The sequence below is a fragment of the Haematobia irritans genome, chromosome 5, assembly GCF_050003625.1.
Source record: "Haematobia irritans isolate KBUSLIRL chromosome 5, ASM5000362v1, whole genome shotgun sequence".
Taxonomy (NCBI): Eukaryota; Metazoa; Arthropoda; class Insecta; order Diptera; family Muscidae; genus Haematobia; species Haematobia irritans.
In genome coordinates, this window is record NC_134401.1 from 63710804 (window position 1) to 63728644 (window position 17841).

The following is a 17841-nucleotide window of genomic DNA, read 5'->3' on the forward strand; positions in this document are numbered from 1 at the left end:
GCAAATGCGAAACGATATTTGTTTGTCTAAAATTTCGTTTAGGAAGAAAGATTTTTTGCGTATAGTTTAGTTGTGGCCGTTATTTAAGGCTTACTTGGTCTATTCAGTCCATAGTGATACAACAAGTGGTGAAATTCAAGAACACAAAAAACAAGTTATCGGATTTATGAAGCCTCATTGGACCATGCATAAAAGGTTCGCTGCTAATAGACGCTCCACCACGTCTATGAAATTCTATCATCTTCAAGCAATTTTGAGTTTTTCCAATTAAACCTTCGTAGACTGCACTCCTTGCAGAAAGCATTTGGCAAAACAGAATTTTGTTGTTTTTGCATTTTGGGCACATGATTTGTTGGTGTTTTGCAAAATTTCATTTTTCGTGTCATTGTGTGCGAGCAGACTTGCTACACTTTGTCGGAGCTATGAGGTTGGATAGTGGTGCTCAATTGGGCTGGCTTCTTTGACACGAAGTGTAAGTCGTTGCTAGTGTTCAACTTGGATGGTGTGCCTTTGTAGGGCACATTTCCTGTTGCTTCGTGCCCAAAAAAAAAAAACAGAAATCCACACGAAAAAAGACAGTGAGGAAAACCAGAATGGTGTCTGTGGGTAAAAACAAAACAACAACAGAAACACGAAAGCTCGAAAATACCAAGGCAAAGAGAGAGAGAGAGAGAGAGCGATAGATAAAAACAAAAAGGACGTTTACATATTTTATGATGATGTTTACTCTTGATGAAGCGCAAATGTATTTGTTGGCTTGAGAATCGTGCATACAAACGCAGATAATAAATAATAAAAAAAGAGGAGCCGACAAGCAACTAACTAACACATACCAAAGGAGGTAACCACTCCGACGAGAGCATTGCCGAACGTGATCTAAATGGCCCCCTTTTAGGCCTTTTTATACTGCAAGTGGAGATAGAGGAGAATCATTTGCAAATGAAAATATGACAAAAAGGCTTTGAATTTATGATCTTATATGGGGGCTATGTAAGAAAATGGATCAATGTGGCCCATTTTGAATCTTGTATTTAAGGAAAGAAGTCAATTATTTGGGATTATTATGTTAGAATCATACCTTGATCAAAAATACACTCTTTGTATAGTATACAAAAGACGGAAGGACAAACTTATTATACCAGTTTCAACTTTTCGCCTTCTGCCTTTTCACCAAAAATCCCACCATTCATAAAATGACTACTTCAAGGGTGTCGAAATAATTTCTCTAGATTAAAAAAAATTAAAACTGTAATTCTTAATTTTCTGGGATTTAAAATGATACCTTCAGGTTTTGGTAGACATCTGTTCTAAAATTACATGTTCAAAACTATTTAAACATTTTTTTATAGTTATGTCCAATCGATTTTGATTTAGCCACCATACATATATCTTTCATCCGATATGAACCATAGTGGTATGGAATATATCACACTCATTTACTTGAAACTTATAGAGTATTTACATTCACATAATGTGATTTGAATCATCGTCTTAAACTTTTAAGGCCCCACATACTGTCTTACGAAACCTTGTTGTTGTTTGTTGTCCAGTGGAATATAAACAATGCACGTTCTCATAATACATAGATATATCAAATGTTGCTCAGTTGCGTTCTTGTTTTGTTTCAGTAACAATTCGCAAGTCTTTAGAAGACAATTTGGCTTTGAATACTACACTCTTTGAAGCTGTAGTCCTTAAATGCATATCAAATGAAATGCTATTAGCAATCATTTTGCAAATTATTTGTAAAAATTAAAAAGAAATATAAGAACACTCGTTTGAAGTTGGGCGTCCAAAAACGACACCAATCAATATGTTAACCGGATTCTGAACAAAATTTTAGGCAAACGAAATTCCCCTTTGTTAAAAATTATTTTCTTTTAAGGCTGATTTTAAGTTCGAGGTTACTTTCCTATAATAATTAATTAATTAAAAAAAAAAACTTTTTCAATTATTGGTAAAATTGCAATGATTCAATCATTGCAATTTTACCCCAGTTTATAAAAAGCGTTGCAACAAATGTCTGTAATCTGTGTTATTTTGCCTTTAAAGAAAACTAATATTTCACACTAAAAAAAGTTTACTTGGATCCTAAGATTTTGACTTTACCTTAAGGTTTTTGTATTAATTAAAATTAAAATTAGTATACAGATCTCATTCATCGAATATTATTCTTTTTTGCAATATATTAATAAAGGTATTCATGTACAAACAAATTCCATTTTCAAAATCCAAATTATAATAGATAAGTCAAATCAAAAAGAGTTTTCTGAATTAAAAATAAAACAAGTATATATGGCCGTAAGTTCGGCCACCATGGATAGCGTAGAAACTTCTACGAAAGACTGTCATTAACAATCCAATTACTTGGTTTGTGGTATCTTAAATCGTTTTCTAAATTGTGAGTTAGTCCATACGTGGTATATATTGGACAAAAAAGGTATGTGTAGGTAAGTCTACAAATAATTACGAATCGATATGGACTTTTGCACGGTACGTAAGGAGCCAGAATTGAAATATGGGGGTCGCTGATATGGGGGCTATATAGACAATTATGAACTTGATGTGGACCAATTTTTGTGTGATTGCACGCAGAGAAGAAACATGATTGCCACAATCATATTCGAAGAGCAAAATAATATGATAGCAGCTATTTTTGCGGCGACCATGTAACATTTTAACCTGCAACCATGTTGGCTCAGTGAACATGGTTCTAAGAAAAATACAATTGTCCTTATTATATTGATAAAAATAATTTTGTTTCCATTAAAAGACAATGGTCACGATCTAAAATGTTATGTTATTCGTCAAAAATGTTTTTCTTCTAGTTAAAAGAACATGGTCACAACCTAAAATGTTTTGATTTTTATGAAAAAACTTTTTTCGTCGTCGAAAAAAGGACGCCACTTGAGAAAAGAAAACACAAAATCAACTTTATTTATTTGTTTTTATTTATTTATAAACTAATTCATTGTTTATTTGTATTTATAATGTTGTGCAAGCAAACTTCACATATTTTTACACACTCTAGTTTGGTTCAATTTCAACAATAAGAAATCATTCCATATTTACTTCGTGCCCATCAAATGTACAAACACAGACATCATATAACTGCAAATAAAAATAAATTATACCATATGTCAAAATGCAGAACAAAAACCAGGTACATTTGTTTCAATTACACTTTCCTTTTTTGTATTCACATAAAACCACGTGCCATTTCTGAATAAATAAATTAACACAAAACACAATAAGTCCATTCCAAGAAACAATCAACACACGACTGACGCGCAAAATGAAAATCGTGTGTACCTGCTCAATGTTTTTATAAAATTCTTGTCGCTGCAAAAAAATTAAAAAATTAAATGGTCACGAAAACAATGTACATGGTCTTTATGGCCATGTAATGCTTGTAGACATATCTATACGTAAACTATAAAAATACTTTTTTCTTTGCAAAAAAGTAAAAAAAAATTGAATGGTCAGGTACATGATTTTCCTGACCATATAATGGTCTCAAATTCTATCATTTAAATAATAGAACATGTTTGCGGCATTTGAGAACCATTTAAATGCTTATTGCCAACATATTTTTACAAAGACGAAAATTATTTTTACAAAGACAAAATACATGGTTTTCGCGACAATTAAATACTCTAAATAAGCATTAAATGGATGCGGCAACCATGTCCAAACATGTTTTTTCTGTGCGTGTGGGGATCGATTTATCTGAGGGCTATATAACTATAGACCGATATGGACCTAGTTAGGCATGATTGTTAACGGCCATATACTAGCACAATGTACCAAATTTCTACTGACTCGAATGAAATTTGCCCCTCCAGTAGGATCCAAAACCAAATCTCGGGATCGGTTTATATGGGGGCTATGGACTGATATGGACCACTTTTGGCATGGTTGTTAAATATCATATACTACCACCACGTAGGGGCTCCGGAGGTCAAATCTGGTGATCGGTTTATATGTGGGCTATATATAATTATGGACCGATGTGGACCAATTTTTGCGAGATTTGCAGGTGAGATTCATTCAACTTGAAACTTGGCCGAAATTTTTGTCAATTGAATTAATCAAAAAATTCTGCTTTAATAAACCCTGACAAAAACTTCGGGTTATCTACCGTAGCATCCAAATCCTATTTGCATCAGTTATGTGCTCTGCTCTTTTTATAAACATATTAAAAATAAAATACATTTGAAAAAACGGACACCTAATTGTATACATGCGACTGTATTTGGAATACCCACAAAGATGCTTCGTACCATCATCTATCAGATTTTTATGCAATCCTCTCAAGTGTCGTCATTATTTCTTCGAAAAAAGGACGACAATAGCATCATACAAAAAGAAATGTCAGTATTAGCTGTTAAGATGAAAATAAAACAAACAAAAAATGGCAATGACATTGCGAAAGAAGACAACAGCAGCTACATCGAATGACAACAACGAAATAAAAAAGAAATAAATATTCCACGAACAGGCGTTATCTGCCAAAGGTCTAGTATTGCTGCCACTTTTGGTTCTGTTGAAAACAAGTGCGTATGAGAATGTGTTTGGCTGTTTCGCTTATAACTTTTTATAGGAGTATTATAATAAATTCAGGACCTTCATTCAGCCCAAAAACCCCGTACCATACCACATACTACCCTCCCCCAACGAAAAGCACAAGACAAACCGAATCATCAAAAACAAGAGTAGCAAAAAATATCCGCTAATGTTTTTGTTTTTTTCATATTACTTATCCATCAAAAATGATTTTTCCTTGTGGGTTGGGGTACAATAGGGTTGATAAAATTGTTGTTTTACGGGACACTCTGTTATTCTAATTTTAAATAAACACAACTTTGTGGATTCAATCGTAATCTCTGGCGATAACAAAAATGAATTCACTGGTGGTTTATTCCCTGAAAGTACCCTGTAGCCAAGGGAGTTAGTTTCAAACCTGTAGAAAAACTAAATCTCAAGTAAGCAGAGCTGGTTCCACATTTGGCTACTTTCCACTTAAAAAACTGGTGAATTTAACATGGGCTTGTCATTGGCGGGGGTCAGTCGCCTCCAATTAGCATTACATATAACTAGCTCCCCAACTAGTTATAAAGAACTCCCTACTGATAAGTAAACCACCACCAGATACAGAGCTACTTCCTAACCAATAACTACTAAAGTATAGTGGTGGAACAAGTTAGAGTACAAGGTTTTTTCGAAATACGTATTTATTCTGAAGAAAAAAAGTATAATTGTCAATACAATGGTTTTTATTTAACAAAATACATATAACATTTTTCTTAAAAGATGTTCCAATCTATGTTTCAAAGTATGTTATTCCACCATCAATTCCAGCTCTCCTAAAAATGCAGACGTTAGCTAAACATATATTTTTACAAAAATGTGAATTTAATCTACTGCAACATATTTTGACTTTTTTGAAGACATTGTCTTTTTGTTACATAAATATATTAATATTTCTTTACTACCTGTACACAGCTTTTAAATATTTTTGGATATTTTCAACTTTATTTTACTCACTCTTATTTGGTGCGAACGAACTGACCAATAGAACTCGACTGACTTTGAAAACAGCCATCCCTTCAACGCAAGAATAGGTGTACTTTGTTTTGTTTTGGTTTCTCTATTTGCAACAAATCATGAAGTCAATTTGTACATGGATTTCTTGTTTTCGTCATTAAAGCATTCCCTATAGCATTACTTGAGCCCAGTTCTATATGCCACAAAAACATATTTTGTGAACTAGATATATATTTGGATTCTAAATTACCTGTAGCATAAAATGGAGCCAGCTCAATAAGGCATTTTCAAAAGCTAATTTCGGAACTAGATGTTGGTGGCATTTGGTTACTCTCGCGGCTAGGGGGTAGGTGTAATGACACACACAAACACATAATGTGACCGGCTTTCCGATACGGGTGTAAAAATAGCTTAAAATAGATTCAGGCACCACTCATTGACATGAACGAAATTCATCAACTCCGGTATCGCCATGTCTATTATAGCCAAAGACAATCTAGAAGAAGTCGCAATTTTGTCATAACAAAAGCACCAGAGGTCTCTGTCAATATAATATCATGCGTCGATGTGTCTCTCAAATGTACTGCCGTTTGCGTCGGAAAATATCAACAACATACGTGAATTTGATAAATTTCTGAATTAAAAACCACAAAACAATACCAAAACGATGATAGAAAATTAAAATAGAAAGTGTATGTATAATGAAGTGAATATTTATTGTGTTTTTTTTGGGAATATTGCCGTTTTAATTATTTCCTGGGCAGAGCTGCCTTGGAAAATAATTGATACATAAAGCAAGTTTTTCTCATAGCCCTCTACACCTTGACATTTGTGTTATCTCTTTCGGAGAACCAGGCTGTGTCTTCTTCTAGATTGTCTTTGTTATAGCACTACTATTTATAATATGGAAATTTCATCCAAATTTTTTATCCGATATTCTTCGAATATTAGGACTGGTTGCCAGGACCTTCGCTTACAATACTTCTTTGGAAAAAAGGAAGTCCTACAAACAAAGTTATATACATTTATCTAAGAATGGTAAGTCAGATTTTAATATGGAGTAGTCATATTCCTGAACGATTGCAATAAACGAATAGGAGTTCTTGTGGATATTGAAGCAGGGTTATAAATGGCTCATGATTAATGTTTTTTATGATTTGCTCGTCAGTCAATATTGAATGGCTTCTTTGTATTCTGATGACCATTGTCTGTTGTTGTCTATATAGATATGGTGAATAAAAAAGTTCTTAATAACCGTTCCATATTCAAACTCCACTTCACGTGCAAATTGTATAATGTTTTAGTGCAACGCGTCTCCAGAATAAAGCACATTTCTGTATACGTTTAAGATTTATAGTTAAGTTGCAAAAGCTTATAGAATTTGAAGGCTATTTCAATAATATTTGAGATATATTTATAATATGTAAAATAAGAGCAAGTTGATTTAGTTATTTTGTGTAAAGACTTCTAAGTCAAAGCTCCTTTATATATATTTTTTTTTGGCAGCTAGTTTCATTTTCTTAGTGATGCTGATGTATCAGCTTCTGGTTACATCATTAGTGTTTTTATCCTTTATCGAGATAGTATATTTGGGAAAATATCTGAAAAAAATTTTAATTTATTCCACTTTGACACCTCAACAAATTTTCACCCACACGGACGAAAAAGACGGATTTTCATATGTTTCTGCCAGGGATGGAAAAACAATTTTTAAGAAAGTACAAAAAAGGTATTTTTTGAGCAAAAAAATACTTTCCACTAAATTTGAACAAAAATTCCATTGGAAGATTATTGTCAAGAGCTCCTTTAGACTGAATTTGAAAGACAATAAAATTTTGTTTGTCAACTCCTCAATTGTAAATATTTTTTTAGTTTTATATCCGCTTTCAAAGACTGTCGTAATATTGTAATCACGGTTGCCACAGTTGTACTTCATGGTACATCATAAATTTTCTGTAGATAAATTAAAGAAAATTGTTGACAAAATTTTCTAATGAAATAAAATTTTAACAAAATTGTTTATAGAAATAAAATTTTGACTAAATTTTCTATTAAAATAAAATTTTGACTAAATTTTCCAAAAGAAAACAATTTTGACAAAATTTTCTGTAGAAGTAAAATTTTCTGATTTATTCTGCAAAATAATATTTTTTGGTAGTTTTTGGTAAGAAATATTGGTAGATTATTTTTGTCTCAACTTTCGACCGTGACTGACGAATGATTCGCATTATTTCAGTATGCGATCGATAACTTCTCATCTAGAAAGTGTTCGTGTGAAAGCTTATTATAGAAACACATGCTTTTTCGACATTCTTGAAATTCAATAAAATCGTGTGTTTGACTATGGCTTTTAAAAATCAAGATTTTCTTCCTACATGAACTTGTCTGTTTTGCCAAATTTGTAAAAGAGCAAATAAGCAAAACACTTTCTCAAAATATTAAAATATTTTGTCAAAACTATTGTTCCATAAATTCGATATCGGGTCAAAAAATGTCTATACAAAAGGTACTAAATCATTCGCGGGGGTACTACGGTACCGATCAGGGTGAAAAAGTATTGAAAAAAGTACTATAGTACTGCATTTTCCATCCCTGGTTTCTGCACATCATTTTTAAGTGCAAGCATATAATGTTCCAAAACTAGTATAACATGTTTGGGACATACATATATGTTAATATGTTAGAACATATTATGTTTGGGACATTACATTTTCGTAAATATAATATCACTGGATGCAAACAAATATTAATTTAGAATTTTCATATAAACATGTATATGTTTAGAAACGTCAGATAGCGCAAGAGAGATTCGAGAAAAATGATAAAGATGGCGACGGAGATAGATAACGAAAGACATTAACGTAACATAGTGAGAAAATTAAATGAGCATGGTGCTCTGCTACAGAGAGATATTTTTTATGTTGATAAATAAGCTTGCATTCATCAACATCAAAAATTGTAAATGCCGAAATCTAAACATTATTCAATTTACACATTAAATTGTGTATTCGGAATAGGTTCGGGAGTATATGCAACAGAGGCAATTTTTGAGGTTGCATGTATCTTTTACAATTTCTTCAAATAATTTTTATAAGATGCCATTTACTTCTGATGTTTCACAGTAGACGATTATTATTATTGTCACTTAAGAGTCCATGGTAGCAATAGAGATAAAACTGAAATGCTGCCATTGAATAACTTTCATGTAATTTCAATATTGATGATTATTGCATAGCATGAAATTGGTTGTGGGATACAAAAACTCGAAAGTCACGATGTAATAAGTCGACTTTTCAGTAATGTATCGAGTTTTTCACATTTTTTCAAAGTGTCGAAAAGTCGAACGTTTGATTCTCATTACAATCCTTACTCCCAATAATATGTGCTCTCCGATTTATCTTCAATTGAAAAACATTGATAACCCTAATGTACACACGCAGATAGAATCGGTTGTCTATTTTGTTTACATTGCTCTTACTACATACACAATCACATCATGCACCCACATTCCATATATTGTTGTTTATGTCTGTGCGCCTTCATCCTTTATTCTCATATTCACTCACACGTACTGACATACGAATGTGTTTCGATTTATGCTACTTTTATATATGAAATGTGGTACATATTGCTTTTAGTTTTATTTATTTATTTTGTGTTGTTGTTGTTTTCCATTTTTTGCTCTTTCTCTCTTCACTCTCTTCTTCGTTATGCTCGTTGTGTCCCTAGTGTTGCCGTTTCGTGTGTGTGTGTTTGTTTATTCGTCCTCATCCTCTTTTGCAAGTTATTGAAATATTAAAAAGGATAATATTAGGATGCCACACATACATAACAAATTAGCTGTCATATGTAGTGAAGAAAAGTGGTGGGGATCTCTGAGACTGTAGACGTAACCGTGTTAGATACTTGAGACACTCTCATGGCAATATGTGTGAGTTACTCGTGTAAGTGTGCTTTTCGTGCTGCAGTGTGACTTATCACTCTCACACTTTGAAATGTTATTAGAAAAATTAAATTCAAAGCTGTTGCTTGTTTTATAGCCTTCACATTAATGATGTTGATGCTTGGTTGGAGTTTGTGTGGTAGTAAGTCTGATAGTAGGGCTTTTTTTTTTGTACTGGAACTAAAAGAAAAACAACAAGTATATACAGCAGTAAGTTCGGCCGGGCCGAATCTTAAATACCCACCACCATGAACCAAATATTAGGGTTTCCTTTGAAATTTCAGGAGGGCTTGAGGACTTGAGGACACTACCCGAAGATAAATTTAAAGATTTCACCTATGAGGACTATATCAGATTCTGGATTTATAAGAACCATTTTTGTTTGAGGTTTAGAGGAATCATTAACATCTCTTGTAAGTGTGCAAGAAAATTATAAAATAACGTCTTGATTTGAAATCTTAAATCTGTAGAAGTAAAATCTGGAAATTTTACATTGAGTTTCAAGCAATTTTCATGATCAGTGCGCCTTCTACACCCTCAAGAAGTGAAGTCGGTCTATATGGAGGCATTACCAAATGGACCGATAAAAACTTAATCCGATACACGTTTTTGTGAGCCTAAAATACCAGAATATTTATAATTTCAGGCATATCAGATAAAAACTACGGTTTCTAGAAACCCAAGGAGTTAAATCGGGAGATCGTTCTTATGGGGGCTATACTAAAAGAAGGACCGATACTCACCATTTTCGGCACACCTCTTTATGGTCCTAAAATACCTCTAGATTTCCAATTTCAGGCAAATAGGATAAAAACTTCGGATTCTAGAAGCCCAAGAAGAAAAATTGGGAAATCGGTCTATATGAGGGCTATACCAAAATATGGACCGATACTCACCATTTTCGGCACACCTCTTTATGGTCCTAAAATACCTCTAGATTTCCAATTTCAGACAAATTAGATAAAAACTACGGTTTCTATAAGCCCAAGACCCCAAATCGGGAGATCGGTCTATATGGGGGCTATACCAAAATATGGACCGATACTCACAATTTTTGGCACACGTATTTGTGGTCCTACAATACCTCTAGATTTCCAATTTCAGGTAAATTGAATAAAAACTGCGGTTTCTATAAGCCCAAGAAGTAAAATCGGGAGATCGGTCTATATGGGGGCTATACCAAAATATGGACCGATACTCACAATTTTTGGCACACATATTTGTGGTCCTACAATACCTCTAGATTTCCAATTTCAGGTAAATTGAATAAAAACTGCGTTTTCTATAAGCCCAAGAAGTAAAATCGGGAGACCGGTCTATATGGGGGCTATACCAAAATATGGACCGATACTCACAATTTTTGGCACACGTATTTGTGGTCCTACAATACCTCTAGATTTCCAATTTCAGGTAAATTGAATAAAAACTGCGGTTTCTATAAGCCCAAGAAGTAAAATCGGGAGATCGGTCTATATGGGGGCTATACCAAAACTTGGACCGATACTCACCATTTTTGGCACACCTCTTTATGGTCATTAAATACCTCCAGATTTCAAATTTCAGGCAAATTGGATAAAAACTACGATTTCTATAAGCCCAAGACCCCAAATCGGGAGGTCGGTTTATATGGGGACTATATCAAAACCTGGACCGATATAGCCCATCTTCGAACTTGACCTGCCTGCAGACAAAAGACGAGCTGGTGCAAAATTTCAGCACGATTGCTTCATTATTGAAGACTGTAGCGTGATTACAACAGACAGACAGACAGACAGACAGACAGACAGACAGACGGACAGACGGACATCGTTATATCGTCTTAGAATTTCTCCCTGATCAAGAATATATATACTTTATATAGTCGGAAATCGATATTTCGATGTGTTACAAACGGAATGACAAACTTATTATACCCCCGTCACCATTCTATGGTGGTGGGTATAAAAACGCACATATTTTTAGTACATATCAAGTAGAAATTTTTCAATCCTGACATCAGATGTGAAAGATGTCATTATTTTAACAAGAAAAAAAAATTAAACATGCTCAAATAATAACAATCACAAATAATACCAAATTATGGCATATTAAATCTAATTGAGAAAAGTGAACTCATTTTAAATCTATTATTATTATCGTTTTATTATATAATTTATTTCCAAAGAATATATTGTGAATCAGCGAAGTTTGCACTGTATAAGGGAATTTTGTATACCTCATACAAACATAATATGCAGTATTAATAGAAAACATGCCTATTGTTAAAAATACTAAGAGCGTTTCCCAGAAAAAAATTTGGAAGTTCTTCCAAAGGCACAACTTTAAAAGCACTTCCAGAAGATGTACTCCCAATGATGTTCTTTATTTTAACTACACAGGAAGTTCTTTTCATTCAATTTTTTATAACATGCTTTTGTCATATTTTTAATGGGTAATTTTAACTGTTTTGTTTCAAATTGGTTAAAAACAGTTTAAAAATTCATAAAATGGTACAAATTATTTAAATTTTGTCGAAAAAATGCTAAATCCCATCTGAAAAATTGTGGATTTTGTTAAATATTTGATTTACATCGAAAACATTGAATTCGGATCACACTTAAAGAAGTGATGCAAATTGAGTGCACCGGCTTTTTAAATGAAGGACCTGGATTACTGGCGGACCTGGAAAACGTTAACTTAAGCAGTCTGCTAATGCTTTTGGAACAATCTGGTTGGTTCAACAGAAGAAAATAATCGAGAAGGTTCAACGATTAAAACTAGAAGTGCCCATATGTAATAGGTACTTTTAGTTAGTGTGGCATCACAATGGACTGAATAGTCTAAGTGAGCCTGAATCTTAATCGGGCTGCCACTTTAACCTAACCTAACCTAAGCCCATATTAAATTCATCACTTCTGCGTCAATTTTGCACCACTTCCGGATCCAAAAAGAACATTTTCATTACTTTTTTTGCGACGCTTTTTTTGCTGGGTTGCAATAAGAATTTCAAAGATTATGTTTTGCAAGATTTATTTTGTCCTTTGAAACAGTCCGTAGCAGTCGAGTAGGTGTTGATAGAGCACAATGTTATAGGGCTTTTGCGAAAACAAAAACAAAACTTAATTTGACTCTACCTCGTCTTATGTCGATTCTCTAAAGATTTGCTCATGCATTATGCAAAGGTCAAAACACTCCAATGTCAGTAAATATTTGCATAGTTTGTAAAGTCTATAAAGTCATGTTAATTTTAAATATTAACCCCCATTTTCATGAAGCTCCGTTAGTGCTCCGTTAACTAACGAACTTTTAAACCATATTATAGACGTAGCTGTCTTCTTGCCTATATATTCCATGTGCCAGTTAGGAACATAACTGCCGAAATTTTTTCAGTTAAAGTTAACCGGAGAGAAGATATTTGCAATTTACTTTCTGTTAACTGGGAGTTAAAGCCTAACGGAGCTACATGAAATTGGCCGTAAATGTTATAAATATCAAATATTATTGTGCAATACGATCTATCATATTTTAATATTTATTAATAAGTTCTATAAATTTTTGTATTGATATATGATAAATAAATAAACACGTTTTAATGAAACCATCACATTGTCTGGAGATGTAAATTCATCACTACAGCTACGGCTGGTTTAAGTTACATATGTGTGAAATCAAATATTTGGACAGAATATTTATTGTTGAAAATGAACCGAAGCAGAAATAGTGGTCTTTTACCTACTACACGGACGAAAAAGACCATTTTTTATATGTTTCGGTGTAAAATAGATATGCTTAGGTTGAAACATAACATGTTTGCACGGTAAAAACATTTTTGTATTTGAACAATTTCTGAAAATATACTGTATATGACAAAACATATACACGGAATTGCACTTTTAATTACATATAGCTCACTAACTCGGGAAAATGAATATATTCTTAAAAAATAACAGACCCCTTAGGTTAGGTTAGGTTAGGTTAACGTGGCAGCCCGATTAAATTTCAGGCTCACTTAGACTATTCAGTCCTTTGTGATACCACATTTAACTAAAAGAACCTATTACATATGGTAACTTCTAGTCTTAACCACTGAACCTTCTCTATTATTTACTTTTGTGGAACAAACCAGATTGCTCCAAAAACATTAACAAACTGCTTAAGTTAACGTTTTCCAGGTCCGCCAGTAAAGCTATATGCTCCTAAAATTCGCTTACGCCTTACACAAAAAGCAGGACACTCACATAAGAGGTGTTTAATTGATTCCTTTTCCTCCACATCATGACAGCCCATACAATAGTCATTATACTTCGCACCTATAGTTTTTGCAAATTCGCCTATCAGGCAGCGATCCGTTATAGCAGATATCAGGAGTGCTATCTGACGCCTTGAGAACACTAGCATATCTAGTGTGCGGTTTAAGTTTAAATGGGGCCATATTTGCTTGGTGTCACTACAGACCCCTTATACCAAGGGGTTAATACATCATGGAGTCTCAAATTCAATTTTTTTACGTCGGAACATATGAACATCACACTTTTTGCTCCAGATCTCATGTACTAAATTAACATTGGAAACCACCTAGAACAGACTTGCCATGCATTTGCTTTATTAACCAAAATTTTTATATGAAGCTACATAAATAAAGTGAAAATGTATTCTAGGTCCTTTTGGAAGTCTGAATAGATCTCTCGTATGACCAGTGAATTATATAACGCTGTATATTTGGTTTCTTAACTGTATTAAATACCATTTTTCAATTAACAGTACAAGTCTACGGTATGTTTCTTGCCCTTTCTTCAATTTTGAGTTTAAAATCAAGCTTTCTGCCCAATATAACTCCCAGGTAGTATAAAAATTTTAATGTATCCTAAGGAGATGTGCTTAACAAGCACAAAATGATGTTCTTTCCAGTACATAAATAGTTATTTCTTTGCAAGATATACTCTAGACTAGATTTACTAGTCATCCGGATTGCTAATAATTCTAATTGTAACTGGGTCTTTCCCCCAACTGCTAGTGTATCAAACTATAAACTTCGTTAAACACTAGAGACTCAATATAAAATGATCTCGATTATTTTCGTTATATTTTACTAAAGATTTCGGTTTTGTTTCTTAAGTTTAGTTCAGTTGTCCAATTTTCTACTCTTGATAATAATTTTTTTCATATACCCGTCTGGGGAATCCATATTAATTTTCAAAATGTATTCCAAATGAAGGAACATTAATTTTCATACAAGAGTTGCTTGGTCATTACGCCTTTTGAAATTCGATATTGTCCAGGTAAACGTATAAATAAAATTCCCAATTGCTTCTCGTTTCTCCACATGGACATGGAATACCTCACCTACATATACCAATGACAAAACACTTTGTTTGTCTGCATTATATCCAATTGTTAATAAAGGCATTTCTACTACTATTACTACACCGTAGGACATTAATTACAACTAATTCAGATGGCCAGATCCTTCAATGTCGCATCTCATGAATAATTTTATTCGTATCTGATATAGTAACAACTTACTCTGTTGTAGCCAAATCATTTTTATTAAGTCAACAGAGTAGGATCCCATTGTTGTAATCTGTATTCAACAGTGTTAGCTGTGTCACCCGGTGCCACAATGATGGAGGCAATGGGAGTACGGCGAGTGCCGGAGAGAAAGAGAAGGGTAAATGTGTACACGAGGATCTTCATCATAAATCAAAGTAATGACTCTACACAAAAGGAATAGCAATCTAACAGATGTATGTGTTGGTATAGGCCAATCGGCAGATTCATTTATGCCACCCACTGTGCCATTTAGGGATGTCGGTTGGGGGAGGCAAGATGAGTGGGTGAACGTGCCTGTATTTTAAATAAACAAAGCATCTGGCCAGGTTTATGATGCTGTTAAAATATTAATGAATTTATGGAATATAAATTATAAAATATACATATTTATTATGTGTGTTCGTTTTTTATTTATCACATGTATTCCTTACTCAAATGGCAGAGGTATTTTATTAAATCTTTCAATTTACTCTCTACTCCATTGTCGTCTTGTTATATTTTTTCTTTTCAGTTGCCCCCACACACGTCTCCATATCGGGAAATAGCGAAGCCCGCGTGGGTGATGTAGTACCACTCACATGTACCACGGCTCCCTCTAATCCACCTGCGGAAATCAAATGGATGGTCGGAGGTCGTCAGATACGTAATGCAACGTCACGCACCATGGTCAGTCCCGAAGGTGAGTAGCTGTAGTCCTTTTGAGGCCATTATCCACTCTGTGTGTCCGTTCAGACAAGGGCACATATTTGGAATTGTAATGATGGTGACTATGATGTTGAGGAATATGAATATTTGATTTCATTTAATATAATTATATAAAATAATGTTATTTGTGTGTCTCTCTCTCTCTCTTTCACACACTTTCCTTTTCTTTCATGTTTTCTTCGTCTCGAAACTTAAGGTGGCTGGATTACCATTTCAAATATAACGGCTGTCATTGAGCCCAACAAACGCTCACTGGTTGTCATCTGTCACGGTCTCAATATGCAGCTAACCGAGAATGTTGTCTCCACGCATACTGTTAATGTTTTATGTAAGTACCTAGCTCTAAGTATACGAGGAGAACAATCTCAGCAAATGCAAACAAAGTGAAGGGAAATTGTTTTACTTTTTCTCAAGAAACTGCTCTCGTCACATTTGCATAATAAAGACAGCCCAAGGGTGATGTAGACGACCCCTTCCTCCTTAGGATTTTGGGCTGAACATTTCAATTACTGTGAGTGTCTCCCGCCTCATCTAAGCCTCACTGGAGGTAGGTAGGTGGCTCAGAGATCCATCCATTATATCCACTAAATCCATTTTCACATCAGAGCTTTGAAGCACTTGGTGTTAGTGGATGGTGAGCACTTATCCTGTGCTCGCATAGCGTAAGTCCTTAGCATGTATGCGCATAATTAATTTGTAATCCATTCATCCGTGTGACGTGCATTCTGCAGTTGCCAAATACTTAGGTAATAATTACTCTCGAATGGAAATTTGCTTAGGTAGTTATCACTCAAGCTCATGCGAAGCCATTTGTTGGCCTTGATGAGTTTGAAATGAATATAACATTGGGTTTCGCTCGCTGCAGTGGGTGCAGATTTGGCCAAAAGATTAAACCAAGGACCAAGCAAAGCTTCAAGCAGCACCGTTCAGTATTCAAATAACACGGCGAGTGCAACATAAACATGGAAAACGTATATGTATTTGCAATAAAAGAAAAGATTTTAATTATTCTCGAGAGTAACGTTCACATGTTTACTTTGCAGAAAAATCTTGGAGAAACTACACTCAAAAGCAAGTGTAAGAAATCAAATACGAAAACGTAAATATAATATAATAAAATATAAATTCATCAATTCAGCGGTCTTCATATTTTTCAGTCGCAAGTATGTCTTAGTACAATAAATTATTGGAACTGTAATATTGCAATTGAATCTTTTTCCTCCTCAAGTCGGAAAATTAGCTTTTTGTTAAAGCAAAAGACAACGAAGACTACAAACATAGTTCGGGTTGAAAGAAAAAATTTTAACAACGAAAATAAACTTTTCTTAAATTCCAATTCCGAGAAAAAATTTTGTTTTGCTGGTTTGTTTTTCAGTCCTTTTATTTCAGAATGCATATTCTTTTGCAGAACTTGTATCATTGCGACGAAGTTTTTCCCTGCAAAACAGCGTCGTCAAAAAAGTAGTGAAAATGTGCTTCTTTGTATCCGGAAGTGGTGCAGTAGCGATGATTTCAACCTGGGTTTGTCGTAGGACAGATATCCACCATTTCAATAGTCTTTGCACTGAGCTTACATCACTTCTTAAGGTGTGATCCGAATGCAGTGTTGGATTAAAAAATTTATGATATTTGCCAAATAAGTAATTTTATGCATTCTAACGCTCCGCCTTAATATCGGACGTCGACATATTTTTAAAAATTTGCAGTTTTTTCGACAAAATTTAAATAATTTGTGCCATTTTTTTTTTAAATTCTTAAATAAAAGGACATCTTTTTGAGGGCATTTTTGAAGTGCTTTTAAAGTTGTGCCTTTAGAAGATTTTCCAAACTTTATTCTTCGCCTGCTGGTATGCTTCTACCGAAATACTATCCTCCAATGACATGCCCGTGTACTGCATTTAGCGCAGGCTTGCCTATACTCATAGCTGGTAATAGGAGTGTCAAGTGGGTAGGATCGCAATTTAAGACAAACGAAATTTAGTTTTGTCATTAAAAAGTTTCTTAAACACAAAATAAAATAGATTTATAGCAGTCATGCTCTCCATATATTTCAATTATTTTGCACTTAAGGATTTTTTATAGCAAAAGGAAATTTCATGAAAAATTTCGTTCGGGAG

General features: G+C 33.9%; 1 protein-coding gene across 5 annotated transcripts in view; it reads left to right on the top strand.

Moving 5' to 3' along the window:
* sns (nephrin adhesion molecule sticks and stones) overlaps positions 1 to 17841 on the top strand; it is a 515450-nt gene that overhangs the window by 233111 nt on the left and 264498 nt on the right. For all 5 annotated transcript variants that reach the window (XR_012722648.1, XM_075309654.1, XM_075309651.1 and 2 more), the window contains exons 7-8: positions 15531 to 15698; positions 15921 to 16052. Coding sequence is in view for 4 of the 5 variants with exons in the window: in XM_075309654.1 (XP_075165769.1) it covers positions 15531 to 15698; positions 15921 to 16052 (300 nt within the window). In the remaining variant the exon portion in view is untranslated. The remainder of the gene's footprint in view (positions 1 to 15530; positions 15699 to 15920; positions 16053 to 17841) is intronic.